General features: G+C 44.6%; 1 protein-coding gene across 1 annotated transcript in view; it reads right to left on the reverse strand.

Annotated features, from left to right (window-relative positions):
* The window catches only part of bmp6 (bone morphogenetic protein 6), a 41,972-nt gene extending 22,787 nt beyond the window's left edge, over positions 1-19,185 (reverse strand). The window contains exon 1 of the mRNA XM_076761456.1: positions 18,296-19,185. Coding sequence (XP_076617571.1) covers positions 18,296-18,704 — 409 coding nt within the window. The 5' untranslated portion in view covers positions 18,705-19,185. The remainder of the gene's footprint in view (positions 1-18,295) is intronic.
* Positions 19,186-19,478: the final 293 nt, after the last annotated feature.

Here is a 19,478-nt window from a genome sequence, read left to right on the forward strand (position 1 = left end):
GAGCGCATCTTCTGAATCTATCTTAACGCTAAATAATTCTTCAAGAGTTAATGTTGTAGACGTTCCTGTAGCATCCAGTGCTGCAGTGTGGATGACAGAGAACAGAGCACCTGTGACCCAGATAATGGAGACTTAAGGGAACTCTTATAAGATCTGTCAGTGAAATTGTATGACTAAGTGCCAGTCTGATGACAGAAAGAGATTTGGTTCATACTGCCAATTTAGACAGGGTTTTTTGTTTTTTTTTTCATCCTCCTACAGTTTATGACATGCAGAATACACAATGCAAAGCCCTCCACCTCAGACAGGAGTAGCAGATTTGTGACACTAGAAGTTCGAGCAAGATTATGTCACTTTTTCTGAACAGGGGTCACTGCAGTGACTTTTACAGGACATTGGTACATCAAGTTTCCCTTCATTACTGATTAGTTTTCTGTGACATGCGAAACATAGTGCAACTTTAGCACAAGTAGATATCAGCTTCATTGATTTTTTTGCAACTAAAGACTGGGAAAGTCGTGGAATGCTCCAAAAACACCTGTTTGGAACATTCCACAGGTAAACAGGTTCATTGGCGACAGGTGATAGTATCATGATTGGGTATGAAAGGAGCATCCTGGAAGGGCTCAGTCGTTCACAAGCAAGGATGGAGAGAGGTTTACCACTTTGTGAACATATGGTTGGATAAAAGTTTTTGTGCTACTGTCCTCATTGCAACATAAAGCTGCTCGGATGGATCCATAAAGGTGCACAGATCTATTATGTACCAGGTTATGTAGCAGGCTACTTTCTGAATTCGGCAGCATTGAATGACATTCAGAGAACAACAACAGCACTGGAGAAACCCAGAATTACCTTCAATGCCAACATTTTTAAAGTTCTCGCTTTCTACAATATCTGCACATTACACTGTGGTTAAGGTCAGGGAAAGATTGAGGTTGTGCCTAATAAAACTCGAACCTTTTAATTGCAGGTTTGTGACCGGAGGTGAACTCCAATATCCTGCAGGAAAGTCAGACACGCTACAAGCCCTCCACAACCTTATGTTTCAAGAAGACTTCGTGCGTTGCATTGAATGTAAATTTCAAGTTGCAGAATCATCTAATAAGGATGGAACTCCTGGGACTGACTTTTCTCACAGCTCTATCCCAAAACGCATCACACAACCCAGGGTTTACTCTGCCTCTTCCTCTTCATCCCAACAGGAAAGAGTGGATGTTGACTCTTAGCTTGTGAGACAGGTACAGTTTAAGTATGATTTAACAGACATCTTCATGCTCTGCTTTACTGTCCTTGCAGCAGGCGATGTTTGGTTTTAGGCTTTCCACTCAGTGTCTCTTGGAAGAAATAGGATGATTGCAGGCAGAACCACTGAGCTTGCTGAACCAACATGGGAACAAGAAGCCAGTGTAGCCTTAAAACAAGTGTCGCTTTTCTCTGCAGCCCAGCAAAGATTCCAGTATCTTCTCAATAACCAGGCTTTGTGGGAGTTTTATGCGCGGACCATGCCAAAACTGGATCCCGAAGACCCTCATAAAAATCCCTGCTTTCTAATTAAATCTGTAATTTACTATTTCCTCTGACCCATGCTACATCACACTAAAGGAGAGGCTATGAGGGAGAGACACAAATGAAAGTGAATGAGGGAGAGGAACGAATAAAAAGACATTTTCACAAAACACCCTTCAATTAAATTTTCGCACACCAAGAACCTGTCAACACTGTTAAAGACTTTGCGGATGGTTAGACCAATGAAAGAATGCTCTGGATGTCCAAGGCATGAGAAGAATCCATCTGTGTTTATGTAATTACAGCCCATAATCTGCCTGGTTTTTCTCTCAGACTTGATGGTTTCTGAGGATAGGTCAGATACGTCCATGTCTTCCATCAATCGTTAATTCCTCCAAAGTCCCATCTAATTAAAAGGTTTGGCCTGTCACATTGACTTTCACGGGAAACTTTTCGCAGTTGATACGATCGCAACTCTTTGGCCTCGTTGCCGCTGCTTCGTTCAAAAAGAAAAACATCTCATTAAGTGGAAATCTCTATGCTGTAAACACTAGTCTTTGTGAAGAGGCTCAAGCCAGATTTTATGCTTCAAACTCTTTAACCTCTGGCATCGATGCAGCGCGGAAAGATAAAACACGGGGATCGCTGTTGATTTTTAGCAGAGCAGATGAACACTGCTGGTGTGAACTGTCTAAGGTGTGTCACCATGCTTGGCTGCCACCAGGAGCTGCTTCCACCGTCTGCTGGGTGTTTTGGCTCATTGTAATCAGGCAGCTGGCAGGGCAGCTCCTGAGGTCGAGGTACAAACGAAGGGGCTGGGGGTCTGCTGGGAGTCATCATTAACTTTGAGCAAGGATATGTGTGTGTGTGTGTCTTTGGAGACTCATCCTGTGCTCTGATCTTCTCCCCTGACCCAGCATCAAAGCCGACACACTGAGCGCCACAGGACCAGCCACGGGCCACTGGCAAGAGCGAGAGTTTATGTCGGATGCATGTCGGCACACACACACACACATTTCATAAAAGGGCTTACACACATGCACGCAGGGTAATTACACACACGAGCACCGAAACACGCACAGGCACAGATGTAAGTGTTGAAGCAAAGAGCTAACACACACACACACACACACACACACACATGTTTTGCGTTCTCACACAAGTGAGAAAAAAAGAGCTTATGCTAACATTCCCACACACACTTTGTGATGCGCACACAGTCCCAGAGGTCAGCAGTGTGAGGCAGGAGCATCAATCCATAGCGAGGATATGAGGCAGTAAGACCGGCCCTTTTGACTGTCAAGCCCCATTAGCAAACACAGAGCAGCAGCCGACAGCTTTTACTCTCAGTGTCCAGCAGAAATCAGTGCAGTGATTTTAACACTTTACTAATGACTGTAACGTGTTCCTGACAGACACACGAGAAGAGCCAAGGACTGTGTCGAAATGCTCGGCAGGCCAGGCACTTGTAAAGTCAGTCATAATTCAAGTAATAATGTGCAAGTCAAATCAAAATCGAATCCCCTCTGCCACAGAACAGTGATTCAACCCACAGCTGGTTCATGAAACCCTCATCATAATGATCAGATCTGGCCTCTTCGGCCCTTTTCATGGAAGACATTTTGATGTGCACACTTTTAAATAATAACATTAGAATAAAATGAATGATGGCTGAATTCTGCCTGGGTTTCAGGGTCCTTGCTTTGTGCATCCTGGCTCACAGTCACACTGTCATGGCTTCCGAGGACCAGGCCATCACTAATGTTTGCTTTTCCTGCTATGACAAGTGAAAACGTCTGCTGTGAAAAAGTATGTAGTAAATAAAGATGGACGACAGCTGTGCTGTGCTCAATCTTTTGCTGTTTGTACTAGTCTTGGCTCACACACTATCTTTTACAAAGAAAGGCACAGATGACAAAGTATGGGATTAGCTACAGGAGCCTTGATTTCATTTAACTGTTTTAGCTGGTTGGATGTGACATTTTTGTGACCTACTAAAACACGGCAATAAATCAAAATGAGTACTAAGATTTGGAGCCTTTTATTAGCTTTATAAAGCTTTAATGTGATGTCTATTTTTAGCCAAACCAATAGACATTTGCACCCAGTTAAACACCTTTAAATTCAATTGCTCAGCTAATGTATTTCCTTTCACTTTACACTCCTGCAAAGCATTAATACCACTGTCAAAGCAGCATTTTATATTATATGGAGCACTTCCTGAGAGCTTGACAATTTTCTCCTCTTTCACACACACACAGACAAACACACATTCATCAATGGCCTGGATATCCAGCCTGCTCTTCTTCCATTACCTCCCACAGGTTACAGTACATAATGACCTCACTGGACAGGCATCCCCAAGAACAAAGGCCCCATTTGAACCATATAATCACATTTTTCTACAGCCATCATCCTCCATATAATCCTTGAAAAACCATTTGGGTTTGTCTACCCATCCAAAACCATGACACACAATGTCAGGCGTACTGTTCCAGGACACACACAAACTCACACATGAGGAAGAGTATTTGATTCTTGTTCCCACCGTCCCGAGCTCTATCACCACTGTGCTGCATTCCGCACAAGATGATAAAATGAAGTCTGGACAGACATCTATCTTTTGACATTTTGAGATTTTTAGCTAGTGTCCAACATGTGTGGGTTTGTGTGTGTGTGTGTGCGTCTAACCCAGGGGGTAGGCGGTCGGATAATTTGCTGTAATTGCCCCTCCGCTAACAGATAGATATCCGAAGTATGGCTGCTGGACTGGGCAGTATCAGTGTTTTCAATCAATAGACTGACAGCTGAGTGGTAGCAGTCATCAGCTCTCTGCTGAGTCTCCAGTTGGCCTCCAGGTAGTTGGATGTGTCATACCTGTGTGTCAATAGGAGATTTTATTCCATCTCTTCAAGCGCTATTACTTAGGATTAAGATGTGGATCCACTGCAGGGGGCATTTAAGCAAGCTGGAGGTTTTCTGTTTCTGTTATGGCCCGTTTCCAACACAGCAGTGTACTGTACCACGAGAAAACATCAAGTACCATAAGGTTAGGTAAGGTAAGGTGTAGAGTAACTGACTAGTGTTACGTAGCGTAGCATAACGTGGTGTAATATCGTAGCATAACGTAGCTTAACGTGTTCCCACTGTGTGAAGACTGGCTTTTCCCAGTGCAGCTGCCGTCTGCACAGGTTGGCAAGAAGCTGATGTGACTAAGTTTTGGCTCTGCTCAGTCTAAATCACAGGCAGTAAGTTAGGTATGTCATCAACAAAGTCTACTACAACAAACACAAAGAATGAACAAAACCATCGAAATGTGCAAACAACAGCATTCAGGCCCTGTCAAGCATCTCAGGGAGAAGAAAATGCGTAAAACATGAAAAGGTGTATCAAAGCATTTAGCAGAATCAGGGAAACGCCGCATAACAAATCAGTACAAGGAAAATACTTCAAAAGTGAAATAAGATTATACAGACATCAAGGTCCATAACAAGCACTGCAGAGAAAACCCACAGAGAAAAGTGATCTGATGCAATGTTTTGGCTACAGTCGTCTTGTATTTACGAAGTGTCCCGGTTTATGAAAAACAATGGAAACGCAAAAAGCACCAAATGCTGAAAAATCACAAACTTTTAAAGTTTAGGCTTTGGAACGTCTCTGCTCATGAACTGCTACATTTTTCCAACTGGAGGCTTTGTTTTTGTAAGAAATGCTATTCGGGCTTAGTGGTTTAAATAAAGATTGAAATTAAGATAAGGTTTGAGTTGAGGTTCAGTGCTTGAGTTATGAGTCAGGGACGCAGTTCACAAAAGCGATTTTGCAAGCATTGCTGCCACATCATCACGGCAGCGTCATGTTTCACAAAAGACTGTTTCCTGCAAGTTGCAAGTCCTGCAGGGCTCTTGCATATTAATGCTTGAGCTGCATATATGGCATTAGTTTCATGTTTTAATTAGGTGAGACCCAAGTTTGGAGGTAAGGATGAGGGACCTCACTGGATTAACAAGACAGATGTGTGGGTGTCGGGGATGAGCCTTGTGAGTGCAAATAGACATTCAACCTTTACACCCATGTCTACAATCAATCTCTCTGCATCATTTGTGTCTGTTCGAACACTTCCAGCTCGAAATGGCCACAGAAAAAAAGCTCATTGACATTAATAGCCAGTTGCAATTTCCCCTAAAGCCCCTGTAAAAACAAGCGCTTGTTTCATTGGACATCACCTCGAGCCAGTGGGCTGTCAACAAAAGACGGTGCAACATCTTTTTCACATTTACAAGGAAATTCCACAAAATCAGGAAACAAATGACTTGGAAAAGGAGTGCAGAAAATATTTCTTTGCACTTTATGGGGATGTGAATAAAAATGTAATCCTACAGCAGCTGTCACAACAGCCGCTGGTCAGACCGACGGCGGCCCACACCTCAGATCAGAGGTCCTCACACAAGACTCGAGTCTCGGGGATGGAGGATCCAGGTGACTTCTCAAATCCTCGAGCACGACACAAGATGGCACGAATCAAAGTTCAGTAAGTAAATTACAGTGAGAGGAGTTCATGTAATTTGTTACTTCTTTCACAATCCTTCCGCCATTTTGGTCACAACATGACTTTAACTTTGGAAAATCAAACACCTGAATGGACTCGTGCTGCTTGTTGGGGTAAAAGTGCAAGATTCCTGCTGCTGGTTTGGTGCGTGAGTCCATCTTGTTCCTTCTCCAACATCTTGTTCTCTTTGGAGGCCGATTTGGCAGAAACACTTCTGGCTGTTTCGTTTAGACACCAGCAAGAAAATAAACGCAACCGAGCGCTGCAGTCGTAAATAAAAGCCGTGACACAAACACTTCACTTTCTAACGTATGTGACTAACAACAATAACAACAAGCCTAAACCAGGATCATTAATCTGGCACACTAAAAGATGCGTTGTTTAGAGTTGGTCAGAGCGTCAGGGTTTGCTGGCCCTCGGCTGCCACGGGATACGGGGGAAAAACACTTGCGTGGCCGGCAGAGGAGGGTTCATCACGAAACAGAAGCTGATGCAAATCTATCAGCGACGTTTGACAATAAAAGGGGTTTTTGACTGTTGCTTGGTCACAACATGAAATCCCCAAATGCAGGATGACAGGCGGGCCTGTGATGGTTTTCGAAGAAGCCATTAAAGTCAGTATTTATTGGGGAAGTCGGTGACCACAGCATACAGGGGTCTGATCATTTCAAAAAGGAAACTTCCTGCGTGACTCTCTTGGTGTTCGGCTCCATTTCTTCTGCGATTTATACGACGGAGGACGGCGACTTGCTGCTTTCCTCTCGGGTCGTGACCGCAGAGCCTCTCAGGAACGGCTCCCTCGGCAGCTTTTAGGGATTCGCCACCGTTCAGAGCTAAGTGAATATTCCGTAAACAGAGATGTACTCCCATGGTTTTTGAGCAAAACAAAACATTTCTGTGGGTTCAGGCCTCATTTTATTTATGCTGTGTCAATACTGGGATGATGGTTGTTGAGAATTGGCTTTGCCTGTCAGGCATTGTGGGAAACCATCTGAAGGCTGATCACACAGGCATGTGTCTGTGTGTGTGGTAGCATTAGTAGTTACTCTATGTCGGCTGCTTATTCATTATGTTCAGGTTGCTTTATGGGTAGTTGTTTGCCTGTGTGTGTGTGCCTGTGTTCGATGGCACGTATTTGTGTGTCTCCTCTGTCTGTGTGCTTCTACTGCACAGGCAGTAAAGAGGCCTGCTATAGTGATCTGGGGTTAATGTCTGCTTTTGGGCAGCAGGTGTGCATGTGTGCATGTGTGCATGTGTGCAAGTGTGCGCGTATGCGTGTGTGTCTGAGCTGAGGCCGGTCTGGTCCCAGATTTAGAGGAGGAAGCCGGTGTCAGGGCCAGGAGATGGATCTCTCCTGAGGGATCCGATAAATAAGGAAAAAATATCTTTGAAAAAGGGAAACGCAGCTGTTTCCAAAGGAGAAGTCAAAATATTGGTGGCGTTGCATTCCAGAGCCACAAGGTAGAAGGCCGGCTCACTCTGTGATGCTGTTTGGTACTCCATTTTCCCTCCCTCTCACTACAAACACTTTCTCTTCGCTCTCCTCCTCTCCACACATCTTTTCTCCCCCCTCCACCACTATATCTCCCTATCCTCACCTCTCTGTCTGCCTTTATTTCCCCTCCCCTCACTCCGTCATGAAGACAGTCGAGCCTCGGTGCGATTCCCTTTGGAAAGTCCATGGTGACCACAAGGCATTTCAGCGGCTTAGAGGCAGAGCATATGATCCACTGATAAATCAGTCTGGGCCAGCTTCAATCTCCCCCCTGGGCTGACTTACATGTAAGACCTACTGCTTGTTTTACACGCAGGCACAGCTCCAAAAACAGCGACAGTAACCCGATACCTGTATATTCAAAAAGCAGGTGGGCTTTGAGGCAAATCAGGAGAAAAATAATCAGTGTTTCTAATAATACATCTGTCACAGTGTCAACACTTTATCGGTGAGATGAAAGTGTGGAGAACTTTGGCTTTCTCTCTGCTATTTGATTTTTTGCTGAAAGCCAGAAATGCTCATCCAGACTGCCTTTCAGAATTACGTGTTACCCCAGATTGGGGGCCCCAGCTGTTTTTTAAACACTTTTCTCTAAATGTACAATGCAGTGCGCTCAACATGAGGTCAGCCCAGCATATTTTTAAAGCCTACTGTAAAAAAATTCTTAAAAAATAGATGGGAAAAGTTGCAGCAATGGTAAAAACCACATTCATTAAAGTGCGTTAATCTACTTGATTATGTTTTGCTACTTGATTGTAATTTTTTGTTTGTATTTTGGGGCATAATTATAGATTTGATCCTGTTTACATCTTGTGTTAATACACTCATCTGTCATAAACAAACAGTGAACAGTGACTGATGTTAGCGGATAATCCTGGTTCCTTTCAATTTGACTCGGATCCAGATGATCAGTAAACAGGCTGGCAGCTTAGCCAGATGTTCTAAATCACACAATTTGGAGGTGAAGCAGAAATTGGGCACATCCAAAATATCGTTGATGATCCTTCAGTGCACATGCAACTACAGTAAGCATGGTGGAACAAAATGAAACCACAAAGAAGGTTTGGTTAACATGACGGTTACTTCCAAAGTTATGAAGTTCTGATCACCTGTCACGTCTTTTTAGCGATGTTCCCTGATCTCAGAAATCAACTCAGTGAGTGCAGACTTATTATTCCAGACTGAAATTCTGGCCAAAACTCTAAAAATAAGATCCAACTTGTAATAAACTGGCATTAACATGAACCAAGAATCTGAACTTTTAAACACTCAGTCTGATAAGGTATCCGGGAGACTGGCTGCTCGGAGGTGTGGAAAGTGTCCGTGCAGGAGGAAGGACTGGGCAGAGTTTCCCCTGCACATCCTTAGTGATAAGATCCTTTTATCCAGAAGGCCTCACGGCACTGGGAGTGGATACATTTTTCTTATGGGTGGCCTCATTGGGAGTCAAACCCTTAACCTCTGGACATGTTAGTGTGCCGCTGCACCCGCTGAGATAAAAATAAGACCATCTTTCTTCTTGTTTCTTCCTCACCTCTTGTCTGCCTTTCTTTTCTATATTTGCAGTTTCTCTCAAAGCTCTGTTTTCAAGTGAAAAAAAATTGAGCAAGTAAAAAAAAAAAAAAAGGTGATAAAAGTGATGAAACTCCACGTGTTTGCTTAACCATAGCATCTTATGATTTTAACATTACACGCTCATTATCCGCTGATGAAACCACGGCATATACATGTCTTGCCTCACTTCCTCCTCTGTTCTCTTATTCTCATCTCTCTCTCTCTTCCTCCCTCCATCCCTCCCGTCTCCGACTGTTTTCCTGTCAGTATCATGTTTGGAAAGTCAGCCCGCGGGTCAGCGTAGGGCTCGTAAATTTGTCAGCGGCAGCGCGGTTGAAAGGGAGGCTACTTGCTCTGGAGGGTAAGGAGCATCTGCACTCGCATGGGGCCTTTTTCTCACTGTGGACCCACGGTTGTTGTTTCAGGCACGTCCTCTTTAGAGAGACGACCAGCCTGGGAAAATGCGAGGGGCCGCGGGGTGCAGCTTTCTCTGTGGCACTAATGTTTGATGAGGACTTCTTGTATAACAAAGTCTTGTTGTCTAACAAGTACAGGCACAGTAAATATGCTCCAATTATGAGCGCAGACACATACAAGCCAGGTCACACGTCTGTGTACTTGTGAGGACTTCATGTGAGTGAGTGACGACATTCATTCTCTAACCCTTGACCCTGACCTTTGAGGAAAACTCCACCTGAATACACTCATCACTGTCAAATAAATATCCGTTGCCGATCTACCTTAAGTTTCAGGGTCCATTGTCTTTTTATTGTGGTGTATTTTGTAATTTGTAAGACTAACTGGCCAAAGACACTTCAGTTCCAGCACAGGTGCAATAGATTTAGATATTTGCTGACAGCTAAAATAGTCTGGAAAAAAACACTGGACCAGAGTGCAGTGCAGCCACAAGACACCTCGCATTTGACACCCACAGAAAATACTTTTGCTCTCTTTTTCTAACCAACATCCAAACATCTGACTCAGTGCAACAGATTCACATCTGTGCAAAAGGCTGTCGCGAGACATTTGGAAAATGGAGGAGATAACCACATAGACGAAAACAAGCTGGTTCTCGGGAAATGTGTTCATCAACAAAACTCATTTACAAGAGTTCAACCCAAGGTAACTCCTGGAAGGAATGGATCACCGCTGACAGGTGACATGCAACAGCATCCACAGGTTACATTTTCCCCTGCACATATCTATTACGTGTCTAAACTTAAAGCCATGTCCTAATGCAAAAGACAGCAAAAGATCAAACCATGCCATGCCAGCAACTCTGTGAGGCAGCAGTGCTTTGAATGAAATGCTAAAGTCAACATGCTAACATGCTACTGTGAAACACCCAAAGCGCTGAGCAAATATTAATCCTTACCTGATCCTGGCACTAGATGAAATAATGAAAGTTGATTAATTCTGAGGAAAGGATCCTTCAAACAGTAGACATTTCACTAAAAGCTGAACATGTCTACTTCACGGTGGCGCAAAGAGTCAGCAGTCAAAATCGACAGGATTCAACCTCTGGGAACCACAAATGTCTCAGTAAAATGTCTTGGCAATCCATCCAATAGTTGGATTGCCTAGAGATTCTTCAGTCTGGTGGACAGATCAACCGGCGTGCTCTAAAAGGGCTAAAAAAAAAGATTTCCATCACGTTCTTACTTGTTCTTGCACCATAAAATATCTTCACGTCGCACTCATATAAACACAAAGACATTTGTGTCCACATAAATGTGTGTATGCAGCTCCTAGAGCAAACACGCACTCACACCCTCCTTCCTCTGCTCCTTCAAGGTCAGCAAAGGCTTTAAATCACCTTTCATATGTCCCAGAGTTTCTCAGCCCTCCAGCATCCTCTGGGTGTGCCTTTTTTCTTTCCTTTCTTCCCCTCCTTTCTCTCTCTTCCTCTGCTCTTTTTAGTTACTAGTAATAAATCCCTGCAGGTTTCCCGGTGGCTTCACAGAAGAATGTGACAGCAGGAATGTTTACCGTGACATTTACGCCATTCCTGTCGGCCGCGGTCATCTCCATTACCAGAACGAGCCTCTCCGGCAGAGCAAACGAAGGGCTCATTATGATAATGGATGGAGTTTACTGGGCACACAAGGACACGCCGATTCGGAGTTCAGCGGTTCACAGGTTCACAACCTTTTTGAACACCGGGTGGACCAGAAATTCCAAGACAAGACACGTAAGTTTGTTTACTGAAAAAGCTCGAGTCCTGTGCTGTAATGTAGGATCAAACGCATTACGATACAGATTTATACATCAATGATCGAGTCCTTTGAAGAGGGACAATGTGCCCAAGCTGATAGAACTCCTAAAACTGCTAAGATAACAGTAGTGAAGCAAGTACCTAGAAATCGGAGAAACAAAAGGTCAGAAAAGGAAGCGATAAGTGTTCCTGTTTAAAGCATTGAAGCACGTGGTGGTTCCCAAACAGTTTTCAGCCAGGGCCCAAGGAAACAAGGTCTTTTTACTTACTATAACAACTGGCAAGTATGAGCCATCATGTCACTAATTTAAATTCTCAGCTATGCGTCATTCATATTTGCTTTAAAAACAGTAGATGAATGTCAGCTTCGAGCAGATGTGTGTGGCGATTTCCATCTGTTTCGCATCAAAATAACAGCTGCACGCTGATGCAGTTTGCACTATTGCCACCTACGGCATCCACACGCTCCTCTGTCCTGGAGCATTGTCTGTTTCACTCTTACACGCCAAACTTCATCGCATCCACCGAAACACAAAACACAGGCAGCAGGTGTTTGGAACTTGCAACAGAATGGATTTTTGTGGTTTTGGTTGCATTTGTAGGCAGAAACGGAGGGGAAATACAGGAATCAAAACAAAGACGCACATTTGTTTGCATCTTTGCTTATTTCACATATACAAACGTCATATATACAAACCGAGCTTTCCACAAGCGCACACACACTAATTCCAGGTTAATGATCTCCTCTGCATGGCCTCCTCATAGACAGTTAAACACGAGACAAAGGCTGACAGTTTTATAGCACTTTTAGCAGGAAAGAGGGATGCAGCAGTAAAAAAACACACACACATACGCACACACTCGTTCTTTGTTTTCAGCACATACCCACACCCTCAGACTGATAGAAGGGGTTACAACAATAACTTAACATGCGAGATATAACTGCTCACAAGTTCACACAAGGAGAGAACAGAGAAAAGTCATAATATATATGAATATTTTTGGATTTTTTACATTTTGTGCCAGATTCAATATCTTAAAATGTTGCTTTTTCGTGCCAGAATTCTTTTCTTTTGCGGCTGAAAAAGCCTTTAAAACTGCATTTGGACCACCAGACTCTCCAGTGAAACCCCTGCTACAATCAATATGTTTAATACATGGCCAATAGCTTAATATATCATGTGCTGTCTGTTTATATGAGTTCCTGAAGGAGGCCATCATGTGAACCTGTTTCTGATTAGGTGCTTGTTGCACAGCATGTGGTCAGGGCCCCCTCTGAGGTCTGATTTGAGAAATCAAATATGAAATACAGTGATAATTTGAAACGTGGCAAAGACACAAAGAAAGATAAATGTAGAGATGGACAGATATGGAGCAAACAACAGATGAGTGAGAGGACAGTGATGCATGGCAGAACAAACAGTGCAAATTCCTCCATGCCTGCACCCAGAGGTGATAAATGGGAGCAGCAGGCCCTAATCAGATGCTCCGCCAGGGTTATCGGCTTTGTTCGATAGATCGTTACCAGCCGCGAGTGTGCCTCACTTCACCCCCTTATCTCGTCACACTCCTCCATCCCACGGCACTATCACTCTGAACTGGAATGTCCGATGAAGACATGAGACTGGACGGGAGATGAAATGAAGACGGAGAGAGAAAATAAGGCAAGAGGCGTAATCTCTTCACTTCGCCCCGATCTCTGCTGCCATCTCGTCAAGTCAGAGAGTTATGGCGTGAGGGGGAGAGATATCATCAGGGTGGGTGGGCGTGGGGGGAGAGGGGTGTTAAGAGCAGGGTGTGTGTGACAGGGATGACTTCAAGTGTAAATGGAATGCTCTCTTATAAATGGTTATCTGCTGAACTTAGGGTCGACCAGCTCTGTGTGTGTGTGCACACCTCCATCTATGTATCCACCCACAGTAAGAGGTTATCTGCATCAGTTCCTCCACCGACTGAAGACAATACTGTCAGGAGACACGCACGCACTCATGCACACTGTACGGTCTGTGGTGAAAACTTAGATGGACAATAGAGCTGTCCTGCAACACCTCGTCTTTTACGACAGACATGAAGCTGGACTGGAAAAGACATAATCTGGTTAACCGGAGATGTTTCCCCCATCAACCCTGTTTGTTTCTTGAGGCAGCTGCGTGTTTTGCCAAAGAGCTTGACAACCAATACAATCCAAACATGAGAAAAGGGAAGCATTTTAAAACACTGTAACTCAATAAGCAGAATTATTTGTATATCTTGGGCCATTCTTGAACATCACTGCAAGTTCAAGCGAGCTTGTAGCGGCAGTGAAATATCTGATACTGTAAACAAATGAAAACAAACACAGAGGTTTGCAGTTTGTTAATGTAACTTTTCTCACCATTGCAGGAAGGTTTCAACTGCCAAGTTTATATCTCAGAAAATATCCTTTATTCCGCTGCAGCATATCTTGAATTCCTTGCTTAACTTCTGGCTAATACTGTTTACGGTACGCTCAAAGTTGAGGTGAAGTGACGGGTGGTCTTGTGTTCTGTTCTGGTCTCTGCGGCTTTGCAGGAAGTGTTTCAAGACGGTTTAGTGAAAAATTTCCAAAGCTCCCTTCTGCATCAAACAATTGACTCTTTGATCGAAGCCAACTAATGATTTGATCATGCTGGGGCTTTGGGACACGTTTCACTGCAAGGGAAGTGGCTTACCTGAGCTTAGGCACTGAGAAATGCAGCCAGGCATCATAAGACAAGGAAAACAGCCGTTTAATAAGGGCAGTTCATTTCAGAATAAGCCCAGGGCTGTCTGGACCCGGCTAATCTCCTGAAAACCCACTTCTTAAGGCTTCTGGCTTGTTTGCCTTTAAAGTGTGGGAGGTAGGCTGGTAGAAAGCTTGGCTGTTGACTTAGGTAAGAGAGGTAGTGACAGCTCAGCTACAGCCAAGCAACGAGATGTGCAGAGACGGAGAGGAGAAAGGAGAAGAGAAGGAGGGCAGTCATGACAGACAAGTGCACAAAAGCATTAAATCATGTTAGAATAGTGGTGTGATTCAACTTTCCAGGAACTGGGAAGGCCTTAAAAGCGGCCACAAAAACTTAAGACTGCATCTACATGAAGCCACCACGCATCTTGAGCTGACTGCTGTCCAATATCAGCCAACAACTGAAGTGACCCTGAAACTACACTGAAATTAGCTGCTGTTCTCCCTGTCACATAAAGCATCTCTCATCTCTGATCAGTCCAACAACTGAATGACCCACATGGCTGACAGAACAGTGTGAGAGGCCGAACCTCAATCCAGCCAAGTTAAACAGTTTGGGTGCAATAAAAGGTGCAATAAAACCATCACCTGGACTGGAGTCGCACCAACCCTAATTTTAGCATGTAGCCACGGAAAACCAGGACACATGCAAACAGATTTGTGATCTGGTGAGAGATACATACAGCACGTGTAGCTCAGTGGGAACAAACGTTTGGAAAAAGACATCTGGATTTTACCTGATAATGAAACACTTGGAATAGAAAACTGCTCACCAACTAAAAGGAAGGCAGAGTCAAGCTCACCTGTCAATCACTGTGTTTAAAACTGCAGGAAAAGAAAAACAAGATTGACTCTAAAGTCTTGGATGGATTTTCCTGGATTATTATGGGACCTTCCCTCTGGTGAGACCCAACAGACAAACAGTGAAGGATGGGAGAGCAAACAAGCATTGGGAGCTTTGGGCTGTGCTCTGAGCCAAGCCAAGCTTAGTGAGGCCTCCACACCTGTCCGTCTGGCTGGCACGGGAGAGCAACGGTGAGGCAAGCTCATCACAGCTAAATGCAGATGACACAGGAACAACATTTGGAGTTCATGTTCCGTGACCCATGAAACCAAAGCCATTTCTGTGCATCCCTGACTCACAATATCCACGAGGTAGCGGCTCGACCACGAAAACCAAACCTGATCGGAATAGCAAATTTTCCCCCGCTGGCTATTATAGCCCTCACGTGGTGGCTGCGGATATTTGTTCAACAATATGTCACTCGTCATTAAATGAGAATTGACCTCTTGTATTTGTTTTCCACTGGGATGCACCTTACCAAGAGCGGTCAGTGTCTTCCCACTCACTCCACAATATATTACCTTGTGAGGGATTTATAGAGGAGCTGTGACCAGAGACCAGCATCTGAAAAGGGTAGGTCATCCTTTTTCCACTAAACGCATCGCAACTGTACTTTAAAACCTCACATAGGGTCTTCTCAGGGGAACATATACTACGGCTAAGTACATAGATGTGTCTGCTAATGTAAGATTATCTGTTACCTCTTACAAATAAAAAGGTAAAATCATTTGAATTCATGTTCAAAAGTCAGTCTGCACGTTTAAGCCACAAAGAAAAAACATCTGTTATCTTTATGTGCTTGTGCACGAGACAAACAAGACGGGAACCCGCTCGTAAACAAGTGCATGGCTCTACTAGAGGTCTAACACCCCTTTAACTATGAATGTTACCATTAGGAGGACCCTGCTGGGCATTAGGACAGGTTAGGAGCTGCAGCGTGTCACACAGCATGAGTCATTCCGCACACAGTGTCACTTCACTAGACCTCAGTGGAAAGCAGGACGTCCGCAAGGCAAACAGTGATGAACGTGCTATTCTAGGAATGAAGATGAAAAGGGAGCTGGAAAATATGCTTCTGGTCCACCAGTTTGAAGTTTTCCACCACTTGGTTGGCTTTTTTTTTTTTTTTTTTTTTTTTTTAATGGGTCATTCTGAACAAGTGATGAAAGCTAAGGAGAATGGATGACTGAACAAGAGGTGTACATGAATCACGCGGGGGGAGAGGCATATGGTTTGCACTTGAGACTGGATGTAACACAGGGGCTCTTAAATCTACCCGAGCCCCAAGAGAGTGCCCTCAGAAAATGAGCTCTCTATCTGCTACTGCCGCAGCTGGCTGTGAAAGACATCAGCTCAGGACAACGCTTAAATCTCTGTCATCTTCTTATTTGGTCGCTTTAAAGTCCGAGGTTCTTACATCCACACACGGAGAAGATCTGCTGAGGCAAAAAGGTGAATCCAGTTTTAAATCAGTGTTCTTTGCCTTGATTTGGTTTCACACACACGGATTACGTGGTGAAGGTGCCTTTTAATGAGCGAGTCTGCTTTGGCCTCTGTCTGTTAATCCTGCTCTATATTTTTCAAATCGTTCCTGACAGATTGTTTGGCTTCCCCTCTTTTCTTCCTTTCATTTATCTTGATTCTAATTTGTAGTTTTACTTTGGCCACACGTGATATCCAGATTTTTAGGCCGGTTTTGAAACAAGAAGGACCACCCAGAAGAGCTTCAGCCCACTTTCTACTATAGTTTTCTAAGTCACTCCATACAAACCGCTCCAATCGAGCAAAGAGACACATTAAAAACCAATCGGATGGCGATGACACACGGTAGTCGTGCAAGGCCTTATTTGCAAAGCAGATGGAAAGCCTTGGCCTGTCCAACATTAATTACAATCACATTCAGGGAGGAAGCTGTCCCTCCTCCAGGGCGGTTAGGACTCTGTGTACGGCTGGAGGAGATGGCAACCTAATCCCCCGGTCACCGCAGAAATCTGAGGGAATCGTCAAAAGATGCACAGGACGCGATTAATCAAAGTGGAGAGCCAGATGTGCAACAACACAGGAGTATAAACCCAAACTTACACAGCACAGGGATACCAAAACCACAGACACACAAACACCACGCCGCCACCATCACACTCCCACACAGAAGCCAAGTGAGGGGCTTCGATATATGATACCAAAACGACGGCCTCCTCCTGTCTGAAGATCTGGTTTTCATCACTGCATGTTGCAACACCCAGACTCACAGGACCAATAAGTAGAGAAACATTTGCTTTTTCCAACTCCGACCTTAATTCTCCTCTTCATGTGTGGCACTGGGTGACTGCTAAATGCTTTACAAAAGGTGAGGGCTGAAATATTTGAAGGACTTCCTGTTTCATGAGAAGCTAAAAAACACGAGACTGCATTCTTCAGCAGTGATACATTCCCACTGCTCTCCCGGCTGGATCACGACAATGCCCTTCGCTCCCAAGGAGGATGACAATCAGCCTGGATTTAAGCCTCCTCGTCCACCAGCGTCTGACTGTGGCAGCGCCTGTTTATCTTCAGCCGCTCTGTTTAGAGTCTCCCAGTAAACACTGGAGCTGCTAATGGAAGGAAGGCCTTTTCGCTTTTATGTTCCAAACTCGTTATGATTAAAGTGTCCCTCTTTATCGCCACCGGAGCTAATTAAAGGCAAATCCGCTTGGGTAACACAAACAATGCGACGCAATTTACGCACAGAAACCGCAAATCGCTGCTCTGGAGGTCAACGGCAGGAATAGCCCTTTATATACAAATACCAGCGGTAGTGGTTGATGGTTTGTAAGTCTATTTTTCCCGCGAAGACATAAATCATGCAGGAGATTGCACTGCAGGACTGACCACAGAATTTCGGTCCTACAAATGAGCGGAGGAGGGCCAATCTACCCGGAGAGGGGACGCGTAACAATAAATTACGCCGAAACAATACATACCTCATCAGCTTTCCTAAACCAGAGGAGGCGAGGGACTATCGGGCCTCTGTGTGGTTCACACAGTGCAATAGTTCATGATCCCTTAGTGACTACCTCTACTACTACTTCGTGCGTAATTGTGCTGGTGTCCTGTGCACTGTGGAAATAAAAATGTGGGTCAACCATAAGCTCCAGGTTTCCAATGTGAAAAACAATAAAAAAGCATTTTAAGATGAGCCCAATTCCTGCTTCATCTATAAACATCATGCGGATCCCCACACATTTGCATGTTCTTCCCAGCTTAAACCTTGCTTGTGCCAAACACCTGTTTCACCCTTAATTCAATCTCGCAATGAGAGATTTGACTCGTCGAGCCAACAAAACCATTTCACAAGAGCGCAATTACGCACAAAACAATCACCGATCAAATTAACCAATTTCAAATCTTACCTAGATTAACGAAGCTCATCACCATGTCTGCGTCATTTAGAAAGGCAGTTTCTTGGTATGTGGCCAGAGGCGGACTCTGGGTCGTCCGCATGGTCTGATAGCGGTCCAGCATGCCCTCCACTTGGCTTTTCTCCTCGCTCGATATGGTGTTGTATAAGTCCAACATGAAAAGAGGAGCGGAGTTGTACTTTCCGTGCGACAGATGCGGTCTCGGTCTGTGCGGCAGCCCGAGGATGGTCAGAATCTCCTTCTGCATCTCCCTCTTCTCGTGCGTCCGCAGCCGCCGGTGGATGAAACCCGGGTGCACTTCGTTGTTTCCATCCAGTGAATAATTACTCCCCGCGACCAGGAACATGCAATAATAAGCGCTCCACCACAATCCGACTAAGGCAAGCCAGCAGCTGGTCATGGTGTTGTCCCGCTGTGCTCTCCGGAGTCCCAAGTGTGTCTGGCTTGGAGCTTTAGTCGCCTATCCCAATGTAAAATGTGCGTAATGGTAACCAAAGTCCGTCCGAGCGCGCTGTTATCTGTCGCAGCCGCAGATCAAAAGCGAGGAAAGGCTCGTGTATCAAGCCATATGAAATACTTCCTAAACAGAAATGCGCAAAATAGTGTCGGCCCTGCTTTCATTTCTGATTCCCGTAGCGCGCTGTGCTGCTTCAGGATAAAGTGCACCATGTGAAACTTTATTCTGAGCGCTCCGGTAAATCGGTCAAAAGACGCCGTTTGATACGAAGTCCACCAATATAAGAGCAACAAGTCCCCTGAAAGAAGCCATTTTACCTAAGCGGATGTGTTTGCTCTCCAAAATATAAGATTTTCCAACGATGCGCACTGACAAAAGCCGCCCTTCAACGGTAGAAGTGGGCTCAGTGACGGTCACCTACTTCTTACAGGCTGTGTGTGTGAGTCTAACAGGAATCCGCAGGTTGCAGTCCATAATATGCGTGCGCGTGTGTGTACGTGTGTGAGAGAGAGTCTGTGTGTGTATGCGTGTTCTGAAACCGCCCACTCCGTGCGCACTTCGCCAGAGGTGGAGCTCTTCAGGCTACAAGGACAACTCTAACATCATATTTCCATATTTTGTTCGCTGCAGAGTAACAGCCTGTCCATTCTCATAAAAACGCAAAGATAGTCTACTTTACATTTATGTTCCTCATAATGTTCCTGTGGCGTTTTTACA

This window comes from Chaetodon auriga, chromosome 21 (genome assembly GCF_051107435.1).
Source record: "Chaetodon auriga isolate fChaAug3 chromosome 21, fChaAug3.hap1, whole genome shotgun sequence".
Classification (NCBI taxonomy): Eukaryota; Metazoa; Chordata; class Actinopteri; order Chaetodontiformes; family Chaetodontidae; genus Chaetodon; species Chaetodon auriga.